This window comes from Amblyraja radiata, chromosome 7, assembly GCF_010909765.2.
Source record: "Amblyraja radiata isolate CabotCenter1 chromosome 7, sAmbRad1.1.pri, whole genome shotgun sequence".
Taxonomy (NCBI): Eukaryota; Metazoa; Chordata; class Chondrichthyes; order Rajiformes; family Rajidae; genus Amblyraja; species Amblyraja radiata.
The window spans coordinates 2,532,570-2,557,979 of NC_045962.1; the positions used below are offsets into that span (position 1 = coordinate 2,532,570).

Sequence of the window (25,410 nt, forward strand, 5' to 3'; positions counted from 1 at the left end):
AGTGCAGGGAAGTGGACATTATCTACATTAAAGCTTTTGACAAGGCTTGTTGGGAAGGTAAGAGCACAAGATAGCTTTCCAACTAGAATCAAAATTGGCTTGTGTGAAACGAGTCGAAGTGTAGCCGTGGAATGTTGTTTTTTTCTGATTCAAGGCCTGTGACCAATAAAGTGTCGCAGAGGTCGATGCAAGATCTACATTCTACGATCTACATTCTACCAGGTGCCAGGATAACAGCCTCCTCTTGAACATCAAAAAAACGAAGGAGCTGATGATGGACTTTAGGAGGGCACATCATCCGAGGACGTACACTCCATTGAGGATAAATGGGGATCCTGTGGATAGGGTGAACTGTTTTAAATATCTGGGAGTCCACATCTCCGAGGATATGACATGGGCATCACCCGCCTCAGCACTCGTGAGTAAGGCAAGGCAGCGCCTTTACCACCTCAGGCAATTGAGAAAATTCAGAGTGTCTCTGAGGATCCTCCAGTGCTTCTACGCAGCGGCAGTGGAAAGCATCTTGTCCGGGAACATTACCATCTGGTTTGGGAATTGCTCTGCCAAGGACAAGAAGGCTCTGCAGAGAGTAGTGCGTTTGGCCGAACGCACTATGGGAACTTCACTTGCCCCCCTGCAGGAACTATACATCAGGAGGTGCAACTCCAGAGCCTACAATATCATGAGAGACCCCTTCCACCCCTGCAACGGACTGTTCCAGCTGCTACGGTCAGGCAAACGCCTCCGTTGCCATGCGGTGAGAACGGAGAGGTTGAGAAGGAGTTTCTTCCCAGAGGCCATTCGGACTGTAAACGCCTATCTCACCAGGGACTAACTCTACTGAACGTTTTTCCTTCCATTATTTATTATGTAAAAGAATATGTGTGTTATGATTGTGTTTATAGTTTGTTGTTTGGTTGTTTGTCTTTTTGCACAAAGTCCGCGAGCATTGCCACTTTCATTTGCAATGCGAGGACGATATGACGCGCATGCATGGTGGACGGGGTCTTCATGTAGTCACTTACGTTACTCCGAAGTAAAATCTGACTTTTGTATCAGGATGCCTTAAAGTGGGTGCATGTTGTCCACATTTGCATAGATTACAGCTCAGTGCTCCATGGTCCAGCTGTCACAGGTGTGATAGAGATACAGGTAAGAAAAGAGAGGGGGTGATGTCTGACTTTGTGAACAGGGAGAACATATCCACTATACTTAGAGAGCATATTTCCGTGATATATGCTCTCTGTGAGGCAATATTTGTAGCTTAGAAACAGGAAGGGCTTGATCAGTATTATGAGTCTATTATAGATCTGCCAATAGTCAACAGGAATTGAGAGGAGCTAATGTGTAGAAAGATTATAAATAGTTGGAAAAACATAGGGTGGTTTTAGTGGGAAATTTTGATTGTATCGCCCATTGTATAAAGAGCATGGACGGGGTAGAATTTAATAAATGTGTCCTTAATCACGTTATAGAGGGCTTTATAGAGGGTGCAATGCTGGATCTCCTCTAGGGAAATGAGATGTAGGTATGTTGCAAAACTTACCTTCAGCGGCTCTGCAGTTCTGCCGCTGCCCGTGTGCGCGACTTTGGCGCCTTTGAAATGCGATTTTCTCTAGGCTGTTGAAATCGATGTTGTTCAGCCTACTTAGTTGCTGACGAAAATTCGCTGCGAAATTCGTTCGCTGCAGGTATTTTTAAACTAAATTGGGTTATTTAATTGTTATAGTAGATTACAAATCATCCTCTAAAGCCGCGAACCCCGACAACGGGACGGATCTCATGTAGGGGACAAGGCAAGGTAGGTTGTTTATTTTTACATTAAAAAGGGCTTCTTAAGATCCCTTTATACAAAATTTTAAGTTGCGAGTAGCTGACTTGGGGGCCCATCTGAACCGGCAGTATCTTTCATGCCGACATGGGGTACAAATTCACCGCAATGGCAGCGTTCTAAACCAGCGCGTTCCACAGAATCCCATTTAATGGCTGATTTAAATGGCCATTAATTTACAGCAATTGAACACTAAATCCCTTCCATTTGGCCTATAAATTAATGTCAATGAGATTTAAAAATCATGTTTTATTGTGAATTCTTGTGTGAATGTTCTTTGGACACTTAGGCTATTTAAAAATGTTGATCTTTCCTTAAGAAATGGATAGATGTTTAGATCTAGTAATTGAATTTTGGAATTAGCTACAATTGGGTAACTAACTAATTATATGCTTTAATTTCAGGTCATCCAAGTAAGATTGTTTCATATTTGTTTCAGAATGCTTCAATCTACAATAACTGAAAATTTATTTCAGTTCTCTTAATTTTTAATAAAGTTATGGGCTTTAGACTGTCCTCGATCACAGCTTTTGTGTTAAGTCAATGGAAAATCAATAGGGAACAAGATGCTAATTTCCGAGTATGAAAATGGCCATAACTTTTTTAATACTGAAGATATGAAAGTGAATTAGGTGTCAAATTAAACTTCTTTTTATGCTTTATCTGATGGGATAAATTGCAGACTTGATTTTTTAAATCTCAAAATTTTGTAACATTGCTATGAGATGGGTCAAATGACTGAAGTGTCAGTGGGGGAGCACTTTGGGACCAGTGACCGTAATTCTACTTGCTTTAAAGTAGCTGTGGAGAAGGATTGGATTGGTCCACAAGTTAAGGTTAATTTTGAAGGCACTCGGTGGGAATTTGCAGAGGTTGATTGGGAGAGCTGTTTGCAGCTGGTAAGGGAACAGTTGGCAAGTGAAGAGCTTTCAAAAATGTGATAGCAGGAGTACAAGGGCAGTCTGTTCCTGTTATGATGAAAGTTGGCTGGTTTAGGGAACCCCGATTGATGAGAAATGTTGAGCAAAAAGGAGACACAAATCAGATTCTGATGAAAGAATTTCTGATGAAAGAATTGAGGCATCGGAGTTTGTGATGTCTTCCATCAATAATTACCAAAGCGATATTGGCAGTTTTAAAGAGCAGGTGGTGATATTCCAGGGGATGATTAAGTGCACCTTCGGAACTTGTGGGAAGCTAGGGAAGGAATTGCAGAGATCCTTGCAGAGATATTTGCATCATCTTTAGCCATAGATGAATTTCTGGAAGGCTGGAGAGTGGCTGGCATGGCACTACTACTTCAGAAGGCTGACAAAGACAAGCCAGGGAACGACAGGCTGGAGAGCCCAACGTCAGTGGTGGGAATGTTTTTGGAGGAGATTGGTAGGCACAATTTGAATTGAGCACAAACTGATTAGGGATAGTCAGCATGGCTTTGTGTGCGGGAAATCATTGCTCACGAATCTGATAGAATTTATATTGAAGATGTCACCAAGAGGATTGGTGAGTGCAGGGAAGTGGACATTATCTACATTAAAGCTTTTGACAAGGCTTGTTGGGAAGGTAAGAGCACAAGATAGCTTTCCAACTAGAATCAAAATTGGCTTGTGTGAAACGAGTCGAAGTGTAGCCGTGGAATGTTGTTTTTTTCTGATTCAAGGCCTGTGACCAATAAAGTGTCGCAGAGGTCGATGCAAGATCTACATTCTACGATCTACATTCTACCAGGTGCCAGGATAACAGCCTCCTCTTGAACATCAAAAAAACGAAGGAGCTGATGATGGACTTTAGGAGGGCACATCATCCGAGGACGTACACTCCATTGAGGATAAATGGGGATCCTGTGGATAGGGTGAACTGTTTTAAATATCTGGGAGTCCACATCTCCGAGGATACGACATGGGCATCACACGCCTCAGCACTCGTGAGTAAGGCAAGGCAGCGCCTTTACCACCTCAGGCAATTGAGGAAATTCAGAGTGCCTCCGAGGATCCTCCAGTGCTTCTACGCAGCGGCGGTGGAAAGCATCTTGTCCGGGAACATTACCATCTGGTTTGGGAATTGCTCTGCCAAGGACAAGAAGGCTCTGCAGAGAGTAGTGCGTTTGGCCGAACGCACTATGGGAACTTCACTTGCCCCCCTGCAGGAACTATACATCAGGAGGTGCAAATCCAGAGACTACAATATCATGAGAGACCCTTCCACCCCTGCAACGGACTGTTCCAGCTGCTACGGTCAGGCAAACGCCTCCGTTGCCATGCGGTGAGAACGGAGAGGTTGAGAAGGAGTTTCTTCCCAGAGGCCATTCGGACTGTAAACGCCTATCTCACCAGGGACTAACTCTACTGAACGTTTTTCCTTCCATTATTTATTATGTAAAAGAATATGTGTGTTATGATTGTGTTTATAGTTTGTTTGGTTGTTTGGTTGTTTGTCTTTTTGCACAAAGTCCGCGAGCATTGCCACTTTCATTTCACTGCACATCTCGTATGTGTATGTGACAAATAAACTTGACTTGACTTGACTTGACTTGATTAATGATTTGGATGACTATGTAGTTAATATTGTTAGTAAATTAGTAGATGGTGGCATAGTGGACAGTGAGGAAGGTTGACTAAGTTTACAACACAAGAAGGGTCTCGACCTCAAGCGTCACCTCTCCATGTTCTCCAGAGATGCTGCCTGACCTGCTGAGTTACTCTAGAACTTTATGCCCTTGAGTTTACAGCAGAGTCTAGATCTGTTAGAAAAGTGGATAAAGGAAAAGCAAGTAGAATTTAACTCTGACAAATGTGAGATGTTGTATGTGGGTATTTCAAACAGGGCTTACACTATTTCAAGCAGGGCTTACACTATAAATGGTAGAATGTTATAAAATAGAGAGATCAGGGAGTAGAAATGGATGGCTCACTTGATGTGGCAAGTCAGACGGACAGGATGTTAAAGATGGTGCAAGGCATGCTTGCCTTCGTTGGGAAGTGTATAGAGTAAAAATGTTGGGGCATCATGATGCAACTGTACAAGTCGTTAGCGAGACCACACTTGGAGTATTGAGTGCAGTTCTGGTCGCCCAGCTGTAGGAGAGGATGCAATTAAGATTCACCGGGATGTTATCGGGACCTACGGGCTTGAATTATAGGGAGAGGCTGGATAGGCTGGCTCTTTTCCTTTCAAATACAGGAGTCTGAGGGGAAACTTTATAGAGATGTACTGGATCATGAGGAGCATGGATACATTGAACACTCACAGTATTATTCCCAGGGTGGATTATTCAAAAACTAGAGGGCATATGATTAAGGTGAGAGGGGAGAAATTTAAGAGACCTCAAGGGCAACATTTTCACCCAAAGGATAGTCTGTAACTGAAATGAGCTGCCAGGGAAAGCTATAGCAGCAGATACAATTACAACTTTCAAAATCATCTGGACAGATGTGTGAAAAGGAAGGGGTTTGAAGCACATACGCCGAATGGGATTAGTCCAGAATGCAAACTTGGTTAACATGGAGAAGGTGGGCTAAAAGGCCTTTTACCATGCTGTATAGCTCTATGACTCTATATCCCTTGAAGCCCAGTGGCCACAGTAGGTTTATCATGATGATTCAAACTCATGGTGTACAGGGAATAACTGCTGAATAAAGGCTTTGTGACTGCAGCTTACGTCTAAGCCACTTAACTATGTTGTGATTATTGTATATGTATATGTTGTGATGTTGTAACTATGTTGTGATCAGTCTTGACCTGAAACGTCACCCATTCCTTGTCTCCAGAGATGCTGCCTGTCCCGCTGAGTTACTCCAGCTTTTTGTGTCTACCTAACTATGTTGTGAATTGTTCTAGTAATAGGTCCATTTGTATTGACTGCAGTGTCAAACTCCAATAAAACAAACCTGGCCAGTGTGCATTGATTTAAGTGACGGGTTGGGACACCCAGCTCAGCCAAGCTCGCAAAAATCCTCTTCTTGAATGTATCGAATCTTGCTAAGAGACTATTTATTTTAGATTATCATGTTGAATGGGGGGGAAAGCTTAGAACATATTTTCACAAGTTACAGAGAAAGGTTGAACAAGTTAGGTCTTTATTCTTTGGAGCGCAGAAGGTTAAGGGGGGACTTGATAGAGGTCTTTAAAATGATGAGAGGGATAGACAGAGTTGACGTGGATAAGCTTTTCCCATTGAGAGTGGGGAAGATTCAAACAAGGGGACATGACGAGAATTAAGGGACAGAAGTTTAGGGGTAACATGAGGGGGAACTTCTTTACTCAGAGAGTGGTAGCTGTGTGGAATGAGCTTCCAGTGGAAGTGGTGGAGGCAGGGTCGATTTTATCATTTAACAAATAAATTGGATAGGTATATGGACGGGAAAGGAATGGAGTGCAGGTAGATGGGACTAGGGGAAAATAATTGTTCGGCACGGACTTGAAGGGCTGAGATGGCCTGTTTTCTGTGCTGTAATTGTTATATGGTTATATGGTTATCAATTGTAAGGGGAATAGATAGGCGTTTCTGCGGCCGCAAACGAGACTCCAGGATGGTATGTTGCCTCCCTGGTGCAAGGGTCAGGGATGTCACTGAACGGCTGCAGAACATTCTGGAGGGGGAGGGTGAACAGCCAGTTGTCGTGGTGCATATTGGCACCAACGATATAGGTAAAAAAAGGGATGAGGTCCTACAAGGTGAATTTAGGGAGCTAGGAGATAAACTTAAAAGTAGGACCTCAAAGGTAATAATCTCTGGATTACTACCAGTGCCACGGGCTAGTCAGAGTAGAAATAGGAGGATATTGCAGATTGAAAAATGGTGCAAGGGGGAGGGATTCAAATTTCTAGGGCATTGGAACCAGTTCTGGGGGAGGTGGGACCAGTACAAACAGGACGGTCTGCACCTGGGCTGGAATGGAACCAATGTCCTTGGGGGAGTGTTTGCTAGTCGGGGAGGATTTAAACTAATGTGGCAGGGGGATGGGTGCAAGAGCAGAGAGGCAGAGGGGTGTAAAATGAGGGTAGAAACAATAGGTAGCAAGGTGAAAAGTAAAAGTGGCAGGCAGACAAATCCAGGGCAAAAATCAAAAAGGGCCACTTTTCAACATAATTGTATAAGGGGTAAGAGTGTTGTAAGGACAAGCCTGAAGGCTTTGTGTCTTAATGCAAGGAGCATTCGTAATAAGGTGGATGAGTTGAATGTGCAGATAGTTATTAATGAATATGATATAGTTGGGATCAAGGAGACATGGCTCCAGGGTGACCAAGGCTGGGAGCTGGATATCCAGGGATATTCAATATTCAGGAGGGATAGACAGAAAGGAAAAGGAGGTGGGGTAGCGTTGCTGGTTAGAGAGGAGATTAACACAATAGAAAGGAAGGACATTAGCTTGGAGGATGTGGAATCGATATGGGTAGAGCTGCGAAACACTAAGGGGCAGAAAACGCTAGTGGGAGTTGTGTACCGGCCACTTACAGTAGAAGTGGAGTTGGGGATGGCATCAAACAGGAAATTAGAAACGCGTGCAACAAAGGTAAAACAGTTATAATGGGTGACTTCAATCTACATATATTGGCAGGGGTGCTGAGGAAGAGGATTTCTTGGAATGTATGCGGGATAGTTTTCTAAACCAACATGTAGAAGAACCAACGAGAGAGCAGGCTATTCTAGACTGGGTATTGAGTAATGAGGAAGGGTTAGTTAGCAGTCTTGTTGTGCGTGGCCCCTTGGGCAAGAGTGACCATAATATGGTTGAGTTCTTCATTAGGATGGAGAGTGACATTGTTAATTCTGAAACAAGGGTCCTGAACTTAAAGAAAGGTGACTTTGAGGGTATGAGACGTGAATTGGCCAAGATAGACTGGCAAATGATTCTTAAAGGGTTGACGGTGGATATGCAATGGAAGGCATTTAAAAACTGCATGGATGAACTACAACAAGTTTTCATCCCAGTTTGGCAAAATAATAAATCTGGGAAGGTAGTGCATCCGTGGATAACAAGGGAAATCAGGGACAGTATCAAAACAAAAGATGAAGCATACAAATTAGCCAGAACAAGCAGCCTACCAGAGGACTGGGAGAAATTCAGAGTCCAGCAGAGGAGGACAAAAGGCTTAATTAGGAAAGGGAAAATAGATTATGAAAGAAAACTGGCAGGGAACATAAAAACTGACTGCAAAAGATTTTATAGATATATGAAGAGGAAAAGATTAGTTAAAACGAATGTAGGTCCCTTGCAGTCAGAAACAGGCGAATTGATCATGGGGAACAAGGACATGGCAGACCAATTGAATAACTACTTTGGTTCTGTCTTCACTAAGGAAGACATAAATAATCTGCCGTTAATAGCAAGGGACCAGGGGTTAAATGAGATGGAGGAACTGAGTGAAATCCAGGTTAGCCAGGAAGTGGTGTTAGGTAAATTGAATGGATTAAAGGCCGATAAATCCCCAGGGCCAGATAAGTTGCATCCCAGAGTACTAAAGGAAGTAGCCGCAGAAATAGTGGATGCATTAGTGATAATTTTTCAAAACTCTTTAGATTCTGGAGTAGTTCCTGAGGACTGGAGGGTAGCTAATGTAACCCCACTTTTTAAAAAGGGAGGGAGAGAGAAAACGGGGAATTACAGACCAGTTAGTCTAACATCGGTGGTGGGGAAAATTCTGGAGTCAGTTATTAAAGATGGGATAGCAGCACATTTGGAAAGTGGTGAATTCATTGGACAAAGTCAGCATGGATTTATGAAAGGTAAATCATGTCTGACGAATCTTATAGAATTTTTCGAGGATGTAACTAGTAGAGTGGATAAGGGAGAACCAGTGGATGTGTTATATCTGGACTTTCAGAAGGCTTTCGACAAGGTCCCACATAAGAGATTAGTATACAAACTTAAAGCACATGGTATTGGGGGTTCAGTATTGATGTGGATAGAGAACTGGCTGGCAGACAGGAAGCAAAGAGTAGAAGTAAACGGGTCCTTTTCAGAATGGCAGGCAGTGACTAGTGGGGTACCGCAAGGCTCAGTGCTGGGACCCCAGCTCTTTACAATATATATTAATGATCTGGATGAGGGAATTGAATGCAACATCTCCAAGTTTGCGGATGACACGAAGCTGGGGGGCATGTGTTAGCTGTGAGGAGGATGCTGGGATGCTGCAAGGTGACTTGGATAGGTTGGGTGAGTGGGCAAATGCATGACAGCTGCAGTATAATGTGGATAAATGTGAGGTTATCCACTTTGGTGGCAAAAACAGGAAAGTAGACTATTATCTGAATGGTGGCCGATTAGGAAAAGGGGAGATGCAACGAGACCTGGGTGTCATGGTACACCAGTCATTGAAAGTAGGCATGCAGGTGCAGCAGGCAGTGAAGAAAGCAAATGGTATGTTAGCATTCATAGCAAAATGATTTGAGTATAAGAGCAGGGAGGTTCTACTGCAGTTGTACAGGGTCTTGGTGAGACCACACCTGGAGTATTGCGTACAGTTTTGGTCTCCTAATCTGAGGAAAGACATTCTTGCCATAGAGGGAGCACAGAGAAGGTTCACCAGACTGATTCCTGGGATGGCAGGACTTTCATATGAAGAAAGACTGGATAGACTCGGCTTGTACATGCTGGAATGCAGAAGATTGAGGGGGGATCTTATAGAAACTTACAAATTTCTTAAGGGGTTAGACAGGCTAGATGCAGGAACATTATTCCCGATGTTGGGGAAGTCCAGAACTAGGGGTCACAGTTTAAGGATAAGAGGGAAGTCTTTTAGGACCGAGATGAGAAAATCATTTTTTTACACAGGGAGTGGTGAATCTGTGGAATTCTCTGCCACAGAAGGTAGTTGAGGCCAGTTCATTGGCTATATTTAAGAGGGAGTTAGATGTGGCCCTTGTGGCTAAGGGGATCAGGGGGTATGGAGAGAAGGCAGGGATGGGATACTGAGTTGGATGATCAGCCATGATCATATCGAATGGCGGTGCAGGCTCGAAGGGCCGAATGGCCTACTCATGCACCTATTTTCTATGTTTCTATGTTTCTATGAGTTCTTGATAGAAAAATCTGTACTTGAAGTAGCTGACAATGCAGAAATCAACAACAAAAGGAATTGGATAATGATCTTAAATACAATACAAAACCATATGTGAAATGATACTGAAAGGAGATTCCAGTCAGCAACCTGAAATGAAGATCATTGAATTATTGGACTCCTGCTCAATGTATGATTCGCAATGTCCACAATCTTGCCATGATCGTATTATTAAGTCCTACCATTATTATTTTTATGAATGGAGATTGTAGCAATTTGTATATAACACAAAATTGGAAAGGATGCAGTAAAGATTCCGAATGTTACCAGGTCCTGCGGGCTTGAATTATATAATTCTACCAGGTTACATAATGCAGAGAATTTAGACAATTATTTAAACAATATCTTAATATGCTAAAATCCAATTTCACATGGATACTACAAAACAGGGTTACAATTATTTTGTCTCCTGCTCAATATTGGAAACTCCGTGTTTTGCATATTAATTGCAATGCTCCCCTCATAATTCTCTACAAGTTTCAGCTATGCTGGGTTTGGGGATGGAGGCCATTTTTAAATCAACGTAGTCATTTCAGAAAAAATGATGCCCATTCTCGTAGCTGCAATAACATGCAATACAACAAAGTCCAAATGTGTATGGGAAGAACGGTAAAATAACAGGAACCAGTTTAGAGGGACATTCATATATAACATTTTTCCACACAATTCACTGAAACAAAAAATAGAATTCCTATCAGAAACAAAAATTACAGCTACATATACTTTCCTACAAATACATGGGTTACTTATTGTGGATGATCAGCCATGATCACAATGAATGGTGGTGCAGGCTCGAAGGGCCAAATGGCCTACTCCTGCACCTATTGTCTATGTTTCTATGTTTCTACATGAAATATAAAGCCTCGGCAAGAAAATTCTTACACTCTTCATAGCTGAAAAGCAAAGCAGGTGCCACTTGCAAAGAACAGATTCGTTAGCTTAGTAACACTGTACAACACAAAAAACCGTTATAGAGAAACAAGAGGTCTATTAAAATGTCACCAAACATGAGCTGAAATCTAGCAACAGATACCATTATTTAGTGATTGGTTCCAGCATCTTACACTTTCTATAGCAATCTAAATTTGCCCACTTAGACCCATGATCTTCAAAGGACAGCCCAGACAGCCAGCTGGATATTAGGAATAAAGAAAGATTGGTTGGAATGTGAAAATGTTGACATTCAAATTACAAATACATACAGGCCTAGTGGATAGGAGATTCCTGAGGAGCCCCAGAGTCTTCATTAGTACATTCACGTCTGAATCTGAGAGCAATCTGAAGAGTTGTTCTGTACTCAGCCCTCGTAAAATGTCTGTCTTTATCTTCTGGTCAGCTTGAAAAGCCATATTCTAAAAAGATTAAATTGGATGATTTAAATTGGCATTTTGCCGACATTTAATTGCGGACGGAATAATCTGCAGTACTGTAAATATCAAGATTCTTAAAATTGTGAAATTTTCTTCAATAAAGCTGGCATACTTTAAAAGGTTGAACTATTGAAAAACACAGAAGTAAGAGAGGTCATAGTTTTTTTTAAAGTAAGAAAGCAACACAGGAAAGTAATTGTATATTTCCTCATCTATTTTAAGAACAAAGCCAAAACAGTAAAACAGTATGTAAATAACACAAAATAAAATACATGCTTAATTCCTTTACTTACAGCTGGGAAAGGGAGCAAAAGACTAAAAGAGACAAACCAAGTGCACAAAAATAAACGCAAAGGCAATGCATGAATCCCATCTCCTTATTCTACTAAATCAGAATAAAGTCACGTGTAGGAAGGAACTTCAGATGCTAGATTTAAACTGGATAGACACAAAAAGCTGGTGGAACTCAGCAGGTCAGACAGCATCTCTGGAGAAAAGGAACAGGTGACGTTTGGGTCGAGACCCTTCTTCAGTCTGCAGAATCGCCATCTATATCTCGTTTCCCTTTCCCCTGACCCTGAGTCTGAAGAAGCGCCTCAACTCAAAACTTCACCTATTCCTTTTCTCTAGAGATGCTGCCTGACCGGCTGAGTTACTCCAGCTTTTTGTGTTTATCTTCAGAATAAAGTTGTGTTTTGCAGTCTAACTAAGAACAATAGCCCCAGTTTAAGAGAATGGCCACAATTCCCTTGGTGTTAGTGGTGTTCAATTAGAATATCTGTTTACTGAATGCATAATCAACAACCATCAACGTATTTCACTTGATTCCATCTTCCAAATAATGTATATGGATTGTGAACAGTTCATTAGCAATCCCTATGAAAAAGGCATCCAACCCGAAACAAAAAAATATAGAAAATAGTTGCAGGAGTAGGCCATTCAGCCCTTCAAGCTAGAACCGCCATTCAATATGATCATGCTGATCATCCTAAATCAGTACCCCGTCCCTACTTTCTCCCCACATCCCTCGATTCTGTTAGCCCCAAGAGCTATATCTAACACTCTTGAAAAAAATCCAGTGAATTGGCCTCCACTACCTTCTGAGGCAGAGAATTCCAGATTCACAACTCTCTGGGTGAAAAAGGTTTTTCCTCCTCAGTCCCTTATTCTTAATCATGATGATTCTTAATCATCTGTTCATTTCCCTCCACAGATGCTGCCTGACCCACCGAGTCTCTCCGGCCGGTCCAGATGCCAGAATTGATTTAGGCCATTACTATTTCAAAATTCTCAAAGCTCCTTGCTTATTAAAAAGTGATTCCAGCATTTTCTCTACTACAGATGTCAAATTATCTGTATTCTACTGCCTTCTCCCTCTCCTTTCATAATAATGAGATCATATATGTTAGCCAGATATATGGGATTCCAGAACAATTTCAGAATCTATGGCAGAATAACCCACTGTGTGCCTCTTTTATCAGCTTTTAGCTCCATTAATGTGAGTTTATTTTACTTATGCTAATTTCATTCAGCTCAACACTTCCAAGACCTGCTCTACATCATTTCTGGGAGGTTTTGTTCATTTCTTTTTCACTCTGTATTCCATTCCTTCTTTGTTGTTTGTTTGTATGTGTTAAATGTATGTTTTTAGTGTCTTTGGGTTGTTTTATGTGGGGGGTTGGGGAGGGGGGTATTGGGGGAAATTTTTTCTAATCTCTTACCTCGACGGAGAAGCGATTTTTTTCCCTATCGTATCTCCGTCCGCACTGCGGCCTAACATCGAGGAGTGGGCGGCCTTTGCTGGAGACCGATTTTGGGAGATCCACTGCGGGAGACTGTGGACTTACCATCACGGAGCTGGCGATCCCTTTGCCATGGATCAACCTCTGGGCTCCAACCGTGGGAGACTGCGGACTTTAACATCGTGGAGCTCGCAGTCTCTGGTCACAGACCGACTTCGGGAACTCCAAGCCGCAGGAGCATCGACCGCCCCGACGCGAGAGCTTCGACCACCAGCTGCAGGAGCTTCGATCGCTCCGACTGCAGATGGTTTGACTCCCCTGACCACGGAAGAATAAAGAGGCAGATTGTACTTTATTGCCTTCCATCACATTTTGTGTCTATCTTCGGTTTAAACCATCATCTGCAGTTCCTCCATACTCACTTAGAATCTATATGCCAGTCCACAAACAGCTTAATTAAATCAAGGACATTTAAATCACTCATTTGCTCATCATTGGACAGAAGTCTATTCAAGCTTACACATCGGAGCTCAAATTGGAATCATGTCTTGACTAATACACTCACTCATATGTGCCTTAACCCAAAATTATTATTTTTTAAATGGGATATCTTCAAAAATAACATGTTGATTTGAAGACACTTTGTGCACCATTTATTCAAAGTCAACCAGAATGCAATACTGACTGGGTTCAAAGTAAATCCTGTGGAATGGGCTATCACATGCCAAGCACCATAAAAAAAAGTGCCAGTGCAGCGGGAGAAATCAGAAAAAAAGGTTTATTTAACGTTCTGATGAGTTTATTATGTAAGAACTGCAGATGATGGAGAAATCAAAGGTAGACAAAAAAGCTGGAGAAACTCAGCGGGTGAGGCAGCATCTATGGACTGAAGGAATAGGCGACGTTTTGGGTCGAGACCCTTCTTCAGAATTATGTAAAGTTATTTTGCCTAACTTATGAAGCTTTTGCAACCATCACATCTGATTTATCACGTATATTTATATTAGGCCATTTTGCAAGAATACAATGGTTCCTGTACAGAAACATCAGGTGCTGTATGGATAAGGGATACAATCTTAAAGGGTACCATGTAAAACACTTCAGTGGTTGGAATCCTACCTTGTAGGAAGGAAGATGTTAGAGGTCAGCCATCCCACCCCTTGGAAATCACAGGAGGAATGTCTCAGGGCCACATCCTAAGCCCAACATTAATTCAAATGTATGATTGCTCACTCATAATACTATGATGTTTAAATATATTCATAACTTTTCTAAACATGATCCATTCCAGGCCTTTTGCAGTACAACCAAAACATTTTGGTATGGGCTGATAGTAGGAAAATAACATTCACACAACAGAAGTGCCAGGCAGTTATTGTCTCAAATTAGAGAGAGCCTAACCACTCACCATTAATACTGAATGGCATTACCGTTATCTAGTTCCCCACTGCCACCATTCTGGGTATCGCCAGTGGCCAACATCTCAACTGTGCCAGCCACAATAATGATACAGGTCAAAGCCTGTATATCCAGCAGTGACATCGAACCATGCTGCACAAGGACAAAATGTCTGTGCTGAGCATGATGCCAAGACCAAGACGTCCCAACGCATTTCCAGCAACTTTACAAGACATGTCGGTGGCTGGCTTGATGTAATTTGCTTGGAGCAAACCTTCAATAACCCCCAAGGAAAACTCAACACCACCAAGAAATATACTTAACCCACACGCTATTCACAGTCCATGCCTCCAGCACTGCCTGGAGCATTGTCATCTACAAAATGCAAAGCAATCGCTTACTTAGGCTCTTCTAAAAATACCTCCTAATTCCATGACCTCTAGCTGTGAGGATAGGGGCAATAGGTGAATGGGAGCTCCAACAATCATGCTGGCTTGGAACAATATCACTGGCTTGGAATTATATCACTGGCTTGGAACTATATCACTGTTTATTGTTCAAAGTCCTCGAACTCTGCACCAAACAGCAATGTTTTATTCATTCAAAATGAAGTTTCATTTCTCTAACGTCAAGTAACACCTGCATTCCCTCACTCTCAATTCCTCCCCCATCCAAGTCACACCAGCTTCTCGTTCTCACCTAGTAAACAGCTAACAATGACCTGTTTATTTTCTGCATATCTTTCATTCGTTTGTTCTATATCTCTCTACTTCACCGTCTATATCTCTCGTTTCCCTTTCCCCTGTCTGAAGGGTCTCGACCCGAAATGTCATCAGTTCCTTCTCTCCAGGGATGCTGCGTCCCGCTGAGTTACTCCAGCATTTTGTGTACATCTTAGGTTTAAAACGAGCATCTGCAGTTCCCTCCTACATAAAGTTCCATTCATTCATATTTAAGTGTATTCACAAAGAACTACAGCAATTTAAGGTATTGCATCACCATTATCTTCAAATGGGCAGTCATGGATGAATAAACATTAGCCTCAAGAGTTGCATCGTGGCTTGGTTCGGCAATTTGAGCACCCAGGAGCATAAAAGACTACAGAAAGTAGTAAACACTGCTCAGTCCATCATCAGCTCTGACCTCCCTACCATCGAGGGGATCTATTGCAGTCGCTGCCTCAAAAAGGCTGGCAGCATCATCAAGGACCCACACCATCCTGGCCACACACTCATCTCCCCGCTACCTTCAGGTAGAAGGTACTGGAGCCTGAAGACTGCAACGTCCAGGTTCAGGAATAGCTACTTCCCCACAGCCATCAGGCTATTAAACTCAACTGAAACAAATCTCTGAACACTAATAGACCATTATCTGTTTTTTTGCACTTTATCTGCTAATTTATTGATGTGTGGATATATTTCTATAATGGTGTATGGACACACTGATATGATATGTTCTGTATTCGTGCCTACTATATTCCGTTGTGCTGATGCAAAGCAAGAATTTCATTGTCCTATCTGGGACATATGACAATAAACTCCCTTGACTTGACATCGCAATATATAAACAGAAAGTCTACATTTCCTAAGTGTGGTCTGGCATGAATCTTTGGGCAGGTTTTTGGTCACTCTTTCTTATTAATACCGTTGTGTCGATGCTCATTTTCCTCATCATAGAATAATATTAGGGAATAGGGAAAGCTGATTAAAGCGAATGGTCTGATTGGTGATAAAAGACAAAGCCTAATAATAATCAGCTGGATTTGTCATATGAACCAACAGCAATTAGCCACTCCAATGAAAGGAAGTTACAAATTCATGTTATCCTACAGAGAGTCCAGAATTTAATGGAAAATTCAGGGGCCTTATCTTGTCACTTTGCTCTGCTCATGGACTTTCCCAAAAGTTGAATGGAAGAGCCCAATCTTACCTGAACCCATCAGCATTATCCTAGAATTCATCACTAAGATCCTATGTCAGACCAGACACCATAGGGCGACACAGCGGTAGAGCTGCTGCCTTACAGCATTTGCAGCGCTGAAGACCCGGGTTCTATCTAGACTACGTGTGCTGTCTAAACTGTATGGAGTTTGTACGTTCTTCCCATGACTGTGTGGGTTTTATCTGAGAACTTCGGTTTCCACCCACACTCAAAGACGTACAGGTTTGTAGGATAATTGGCTTGGTAGAATTGTCCCCAGTGTGTGTAGAATAGTGTTTATGTGCAGGGATTGCGGGTTGGTGTGGACTCGGTGTACCAAAGGGTCTGTTTCTGTGCTGTTTCTCTAAACTAAACTAAAATACTATAGGCCTCTTGCAGATTGTTATAAGCAGCAGAAGCATTACATTAAACTCTCTAGTTGACAAAAGTGGGCCTGTTTCCACCCTGTGTCTCTAAAACTTAAAAAAAACATTGATTTTAATGGGGATTCTAAGCAAATCAAGGCAACTTTTTTTTAAAGCTTAATATTGCGATTAATGAATAGTTTTAAATTATGTTCTTAGAATTATATATTTATTTATTTATTTTCATTTTAATGCTTTTTTTAAATATCTCACATGCATGTAAAAATTCTTGTTAAATTCAATGATAGCTTTGACTAAAGGAAAGGTTTGACCCACACATTTATTTTCTGTCAGGTTACTAGTTAGACTCAAAATTGGCTTGGCCACAGAAGACATAACGGTAATCGTAGTGTTTAAGAAAGAACTGCAGATGCTGGAAAAATCGATGCTAGACAAAAATGCTGGAGAAACTCAGCGGGTGAGGCAGCATCTATGGAGCGAAGGAATAGGCGACGTTTCGGATCAAGACCCTTCTTCAGACTGATGTCGGGGGGGGGGGGTGAAGAAAGGAAGAGGCAGAGACAGTGGGCTGTGGGAGAGCTGGGAAGGGGAGGGGAAGGAGGGAGAAAGCAAGGACTACCAGAAATTGGAGAAGTCAATGTTCATACTGCTGGGGTGTAAACTGCCCAAGCAAAATATGAGGTGCTGGAGGAGGCCCAGGACAGAAAGGTCAGATTCGGAATGGGGGGGGAGTTGAAGTGTTGAGCCACCGGGAGATCAGGTTGGCTATTGCAAACTGAGCGGAGGTGTTGAGAGAAGCGATCGCCAAGCCTGCGCTTGGTCTCACCAATGTAGAGCAGTTGAAACCTGGAACAGCGGAGGATGTAGTAGATGAGGTTAGAGGAGGTGCAGGTGAACCTCTGCCTCACCTGGAGAGATTGCTTGGGTCCTTGGATGGGGGGAGGTAAAGTGACAAGTGTTGCATTTCCTGCGGTGGCAAGGGAAAGTACCAAGGGAGGGGGTGGTTTGGGTGGAAAGGAACGAATTGACCAGGGAGTTACGGTGGGAAGCGGCCTCTGCGGAAAGCAGAAAGGGGTGGAGATGGGAAGATGTGGCCAGTGGTGGGATCCCATTGGAGGTGGTGTAAATGTTGGATGATTACCTGTTGTATGCGACGGCTGGTATGGTGGACGGTGAGGACAAAGGGGACTCTGTCCTTGTTACGTGTGGGGGGATGGGGAGTGGGAGCAGAGTTACGGGGTATAGAAGAGACCCTGGTGAGAACCTCATCTATGGTAGAAGAGGGGGAATCCCCATTCCCTAAAGAATGAGGACATCTCCGATGCCCTGGTCTGGAACACCTCATCCTGGGTAATGGTAGAGGAGTATTATTCTGACTGAAGGTCTATGACCAGTGCTATTCCATAAGGATCACTACCAGGTTCTCTGCTGTTTGTGATATATATAATTTGTAGGTGGGCTGATTTGATAGTTTGCAGATGACACAACAATTGTGGATAGTGAAGAAGGATGTCAAAGGATACAGTAGGATATAGATCAGTTGGAAATATGTGTGGAGAAATGGCAGATGGAATTCAACCCGGCCAGGTGTGAGTTGTAGCATTTCCAGAGTTCAAAATGCAAGAGGAAAGTGTACAATAAATGGTAGATTCCTGATGTACAGAGGGATCTTGGGGTTCAAGTCCATAGCTCCTTGAAAGTGGCAACACAAGTAGATCAATGATAAGGAAGGTGGATGCTATATTTGCTTTTATTGCGGCATTGAATATAAAAGGTGGGAATTATTGTTGCAATAGACATTCGGCCTTTCGAGCCAGCACCGCCATTCAATGTGATCATGGCTGATCATCCCCAATCAGTACCCCGTTCCTGCCTTCTCCCCATATCCCCTGACTCCGCTATCTTTAAGAGCCCTATCTAGCTCTCTTTTGAAAGTATCCAGAGAACGGGCTCCACCGTCCTCTGAGGCAGAGAATTCCACAGACTCACAACTCTCTGTGTGCAGCTCAATAAAACTTTGATTAGGCCACATTTGAAGTTATGCATACAATAGGGGCACCACATTACAGTAACGATGTTGAGGCTTTGGACATGTGCAAAGGAGGTTCACCAGGATGCTTCCTAGATTGGAGTGCATTGGCTACAAGGAGAGGTTGCACAAACTTGGATTGTTTTCTCTGGAAGGTCGTAGACTGAGAGATGACCCGATAGAAGTATATAAATTATGAAAGGCATAGATCGGGTAGTTAACAAGAACCTTTCTCCCAGTGGAAATGCCAAATACAGGAGGCATAGCTTTAAGGTGAGATGAGGAAAGTTAAAATGCGCTATGAGGCAAGTTTTTTGTTTTACACAGTGTCAAGCAGGGTTGGTATTTGCGGTAGGTGTCTGGAACACACTGTCTGGGGAAATCAGAATGCAGATATGACAGAAACATTTTAGAGGTATTTAGACGCACATCAACTGGCAGGGGTTGGAGGACATAGACCATATGCAGGCAGATGGGATTCATTTATATTGATATAATTGTCGGCACAGCAATCATACGTTTAAGTGCCTGTTCCTTTGTTATATTGTTCCATGCTCAGAAACTGGGTATGCATCTGCATCTAATGAACATTATGAATATGCTATATTTGCTATATATATATATTAAGTACAATACTTAACATAACTAAATGAAACAACAATGTCTTGTATTTAAAGTGACTACAGTAGTAGACATGAAAGCTCTAGTATCGTTACATATAATAGCCAAAGTTTGTTTTTAATAATAAATAATATAAATTTCTCCAACTGACTTCTCATATTAACTTACCATTAATGCCCAAATCCCATTGACTCTGAGAGCTGGATTTTCACTCTGGGTCAAGTTGCATAACAGTTCCACAGCACCCGATTCCAAGATAGGCTGCAACATAAAATGCAAAACTGATCTTTTATAAATATCAATGGAATGTTCTAGTTTGCCTACTCCTAAAAGATTCAATTGGAATTTTTATAAATTATTAAATCAAATCTTAACAATTTTCTCCAATCTGGATCTCTTGCAACTTGGGTGTGGTGTAAGATCACAAAGGCAAATGAGTAGCTTCTTGTGCACAGTTCTACATTATTCTAAAGGAATTCTTAAGGCAGAGATAGATAGATTCTTGATTAGTATGGGTGGCAAGGGTTATGGGGAAAAGCAGGAGAATGGGGTTCGGAGGGAGAGATAGATCAGCCATGATCAAATTTGGAGTAGACTTGATGGGCCGAATGCCCTAATTCTGCTCCTAGCACTTATGAAAGCAGAAATGAAGCTAATATACCCATATTGTTCCAATATTGTAGACATCCAATGGTTCGCGTTCAACAGGGTTTAACCACACAATATAATGGTGTCCCCTGATGAGGACAGATAGAATTGCAGTGTAAATGAAACTTATTTCAGGAATGCCAGCTGTGGATAATGTACACAAATAGGAGATACATTTTCGGTATCACAAAAAAAGCTTCAATTTGACTGGCATTTTTTTTCAATAACCAAACTAATGATTATTTCAGTCCACTGGTTACTCTGACTTTTGATTTATCTCAAATTATGTGTTTTATTTGAATTTTATAATGGAGCAACCAGAAAATATAAAGGGATTGGAATTAGTGACAAAATATAATTGTAAATGTTGAAACTAGTGGGCCTCCTCCAGTGCCAGAGTGAGGCCCAGCGCAAATTGGAGGAACAGCACCGCATATTTCGCTTGGGTAGTTTACACCCCAGCGGTATGAACATTGACTTCTTCAATTTAAGATAGTCCTTGCCTTCTCCCTCCTTCCCCTCCCCTTTCCAGCTCTCCCACAAGTCTACTGTCTTCGCCTCTTCCTTTATTTTTCCCGGCCCCCAAACCCCGACATCAGTCTCGACCCGAAACGTCGCCTATTCCTTCTCTCCATAGATGCTGCCTCACTCGCTGAGTTTCTCCAGCATTTTTATCTACCTTCGATTTTTCCAGCATCTGCAGTTCTTTCTTAAACATATAATATTAAAATGTAGTTTGTTAATCACGAGAATTTTCTGATATCTTTAATAACTAATTCCAACTGAAAGAACTGACAAGTCTGCAAGTCAATGCTCCGAATACCCTTTTCATTTGCTAGAGACCAACCTCCTTGCTTGGGGAGAACTCAAGGAGAAGATTGCATAGTGTTGATGATGCCACCACAAGGACTTCGTCAGGAGCATTTTGTAACAACTGAAAGATAAAATGGGGAGAACCAAGGTACTTTGTATTTACATTCACCGTGATTTTAGCACAACAAAATGTTCCTTTACAAACCATCTGCTGCATTTTCTACCTTACCGCCGCGGTTACATTTCACAAGTAGTTCACCGGCTGTAAAGTACTTTTGGGCATTTTATGAATCACTTTATATGTACTTTCTTTTTTTCCAGCAATTTTTCTTACAGGGATACATCAAAATGCAAGCAATATCTTGCACATCCAGTCTCGAGTTATTATGGCAATTGGAACTCATTGGCCCACAGCATAAATTTACAGAAATAAAATAATCCATCAACTAAGAAAAACATAAATAGCTAATAATCTCTGTAGTCATGGTAATAGCTTTGGATCGCAAGAAGCCAAAAGGTCAAAGTGTAAAACATCAAACCTATTATCCAAAATTAATCATCTTAATAACTAAATGATATAAAATGTAATATGCTTTCTACTTAAATCCAAGACGAAAGCTCATCAGGAGAAAAGGATAAAAGAAACAAAATCTCCATATAACGTGTGAGGCATTGCCTGACTCTTGCCCCTCTGACATAGTCTTGGCCATTTGACGTTCTCGAAGCTGAGCAAAGACCCATCTTCTCAGTTTCATTGCTGAGAATGAGGTGAAGCCACAGCACTGAGGAAGAGACTCAGGAAATCAACTGATCAAGCAGATGTATTGGTAGAGATTTTAATGTTCTTAGCAACAAACTGACGCAGCAGAAAGCTATGGTGGGTATGACTGCTTATGTATGTAGTCTTTCATTCCTTTGAAAGAAAAATCTATCCCTCCAATATTTCTGCTCCTAAGACATTCAGTTGAGCGAGTGATTTTTTTACAACAATGCAAAACTTACTCAGTTTTGGTGCAAAATATAATAATAATTTGCTTTCTAAATATTTACTTGAGATCATGTATAAGTAACATCAAGTTGATTTTTTGCTGTAAGATTTAAAATAAAAATCACCTAATATCAATTAATATCCTGTGAATAAATAAATATATTTGTGTTCAAAAGGGAACTGCAGATGCTGGAATATCGAAGGTACACAGAATTGCTGGGGGAACTCAGCGGGTGCAGCAGCATCTATGGAGCGAAGGAAATAGGCGACGTTTCGGGCCGAAACCCTTCTTCAGACTGATAGGGGGTGGGGAAAGAAAGAAGGACAAAGGGAGGAGGAGGAGGAGCCCGAGGGCGGGCGGATGGGAGGAGACAGCTAGAGGGTGAAGGAAGGGGAGGGGGGGAGGGGACAGCACGGGCTAGCCAAATTGGGAGAATTCAATGTTGATGCCAAGGGGACGCAAGGACCCCAGACGGAATATGAGGTGCTGTTCCTCCAATTTCCGCTGGTGCTCACTCTGGCAATGGAGGAGACCCAGGACAGAGAGGTCGGATTGGGAATGGGAGGGGGAGTTGAAGTGCTGAGCCACCGGGAGATCAGGTAGGTTATTGCGGACTGAGCGGAGGTGTTCGGCGAAACGGTCGCCCAACCTACGCTTGGTCTCACCGATGTAGATCAGCTGACATCTAGAGCAGCGGATGCAGTAGATGAGGTTGGAGGAGATACAGGTGAACCTTTGTCGCACCTGGAACGACTGCTTGGGACCTTGAATGGAGTCGAGGGGGGAGGTGAAGGGACAGGTGTTGCATTTCTTGCGGTTGCAACGGAAAGTGCCCGGGGAGGGGGTGGTGCGGGAGGGAAGTGAAGAATTGACGAGGGAGTTGCGGAGGGAGCGGTCTTTGCGGAAGGCAGACATGGGGGGAGATGGGAAGATGTGGCGAGTGGTGGGGTCACGTTGGAGGTGGCGGAAATGGCGGAGGATTATGTGTTGTATTTGCCGGCTGGTGGGGTGAAAGGTGAGGACCAGAGGGACTCTGCCCTTGTTGCGTGTGCGGGGATGGGGAGAGAGAGCAGCGTTACGGGGTATGGATGAGACCCTGGTGTGAGCCTCATCTATGGTGGCGGAGGGGAATCCCCGTTCCCTGAAGAACGAGGACATTTCCGATGCCCTGGTATGAAATGTCTCATCCTGGGAACAGATGCGGCGTAGGCGGAGGAATTGGGAGTAGGGGATGGAGTCTTTACAGGGGGCAGGGTGGGAAGACGTGTAGTCCAGATAGCCATGTGAGTCAGTGGGTTTATAATGTATGTCGGTCAGGAGTCTGTCCCCTGCGATGGAGATGGTGAGGTCAAGGAATGGTAGGGAAGTGTCTGAAATCGTCCAGGTGTATTGGAGTGCCGGATGGAAGTTGGTGGTGAAGTGGATGAAGTCAGTCAGTTGTGTGTGGGTGCAGGAGGTGGCACCAAAGCAGTCGTCAATGTAGCGGAGGTAGAGGTCGGGGATGGGGCCCTGGTATGCATTGAACAAGGATTGTTCAACGTGCCCGACAAAGAGGCAGGCGTAGCTGGGGCCCATGCGTGTGCCCATAGCTACGCCTTGTGTTTGGAGGAAATGGGAGGAGTCAAATGTGAAGTTATTGAGGGTGAGGACCAACTCCGCTAAGCGGAGGAGAGTGTCAGTGGCTGGGTATAGGTTGCTCCTCTGGTCGAGGAAGAACCGGAGGGCTCTGAGGCCATCCTGGTGGGGGATGGAGGTGTAGAGTGACCGGACATCCATGGTGAAGATGAGGGGGTGAGGGCCCAGAGAGTGGAATGCGTGGAGGCGGCGGAGAGTGTCTGAGGTGTCTAGAACATAGGTGGGGAGGGATTTGACCAAGGGGGATAGGATGGAGTCAAGGTATGTGGAGATGAGTTCGGTGGGGCACGAACACGCAGAGACAATGGGTCTGCCGGGAGAGCCGGGTTTGTGGATTTTGGGGAGAAGGTAAAAACGGGCCGTGCGGGGCTGGGGAACGATGAGTTGGGAGGCTTGGTCAGGTAGGGCGTGGGAATTGATGAAGTCGGTGATGGTGCTAGAAATGGTGGCCTGGTGCTCGTCAGTGGGGTCATGGTCCAAGGGTAAGTAGGAGGAGGTGTCCGAGAGTTGGCGCGTGGCCTCAGCTTTGTAGAGATCGACGCGCCAGACTACCACGGCACCTCCCTTGTCGGCTGGTTTGATGACCCAGTCTGGGTTTGTGCGGAGTGATTCGATGGCAGTGCGTTCAGAGGGGGAAAGATTGGAGTGAGAAAGGGGAGTGGAGAAGTTGAGGCGGTTGACGTCGCGGCGGCAGTTCTGAATGAAGAGTTCCAGAGCCGGGACTTTCTGAGGGGGGTTCCACGAGGAGGGGGTGCGTTGGAGACGGGAAAAGGGGTCATCATTAGGGGGCGAGGACTCCTTACCATGGAAGTGCGCTGTGAGGCGGAGACGACGGTAGAAGCTCTCCAAGTCATGGTGGGCGCGGAACTCATTGAGATGGGGACGGAGGGGGACAAAGGTAAGACCTCTGCTGAGGACAGACCGTTGGGTGGGGGAGAGGGGGAGGTCGGGGGGGATGGTGAACACCCGGCAGGGGTGGGAGTTGGGGCCAGAGGAAGGCAGGTGGTTAGACTGGGTAGGGGGTTGTGGGTGTTGGAGGGGTGGTGGGTGGTCAGGGGGTGGGGGGGAGAGAGGGCTGTAATGTGGGTGGGGAAGAGCGGGTGTGACATGGTTGGGGGGGGATGGGGGAGGGTCAGTGGAGCAGCCACTGAGGTTAGCAAGGCTGGGCAGACGGGCGCTAGGACCCGGTGGAATTAAATCGAGGAGAGTGGGAGTAAGCAGCGTGAAGGCTGCAGGCCCAGTGCAGAGTCCAGGCTCCAGGTAAGGCGACGGCTGTGGGTTGCTGGAGGGGGGTGGAGTGGCGCGGGTCAACGGACCCGATGGTCGGAGTCCAGCGGCGCGGGTCACCGGACCCGATTGTCGGAGTCCAGTGGTAGTTGAGTCGGGGTCCGCGGGCGATGCGAGGGTGGTCCCGGTGGGCGGATGGTCGGCGGGTCGGCGGCGAGATGAATCGGGTGCGTAGCGGCGGCCATGTTGAGATAGCCCCGGTCCGGTGGCGTTGTCGGGTAGTTGGGGTCGGGTGGCGATGTCGGAGGAATCAGCGAGGGGGAGCGAGTCCAAGTTACCGTAGAGGCTGCGAGGCTGGGCGTCATCGGTCGGCAGGTGAGGGTCGGTGGCGGCATCGATGTAGAGGTCAGTGAAGGCGGCGTCCCGGTGAGTGTGGAAGTCGCTCCTAGTGGCCAAGATGGCGTCGCGGGACTCGGGCAGGCGATGCGGGCCAGAGTTGGGGCCCGGAGTCTGCGGGCGGTCGAGTCGCGGAGTGTAGGCGTCGGGAGCGGCCTGGAGTCGGGATAGTTTAAGGTCCTTGGTGGAGTTGAGGTAGGCCAGGAATTTTTTATTAAAGAGGTGGATCTTCCGGCGGATGAAATACAGCTGGGGTCCGTTGCAGGTCTGGGTTAGTGAGGCCTGAAGTCCAGAGAGTGTCGATGTGAGGTCCTGTTGGTGCCGGCGCATCGCAACCAGGGTGG

At 44.2% G+C, this 25,410-nt stretch overlaps 1 protein-coding gene across 1 annotated transcript in view; it reads right to left on the bottom strand.

The window, feature by feature from the left end:
• The window catches only part of LOC116974936 (armadillo repeat-containing protein 8), a 156,857-nt gene that overhangs the window by 36,842 nt on the left and 94,605 nt on the right, over positions 1–25,410 (bottom strand). Inside the window, exons 15-17 of the mRNA XM_033023550.1 lie at positions 20,854–20,940; positions 19,527–19,619; positions 11,095–11,244 (exon numbers count right to left, since the gene is read on the bottom strand). Coding sequence (XP_032879441.1) covers positions 11,095–11,244; positions 19,527–19,619; positions 20,854–20,940 — 330 coding nt within the window. The remainder of the gene's footprint in view (positions 1–11,094; positions 11,245–19,526; positions 19,620–20,853; positions 20,941–25,410) is intronic.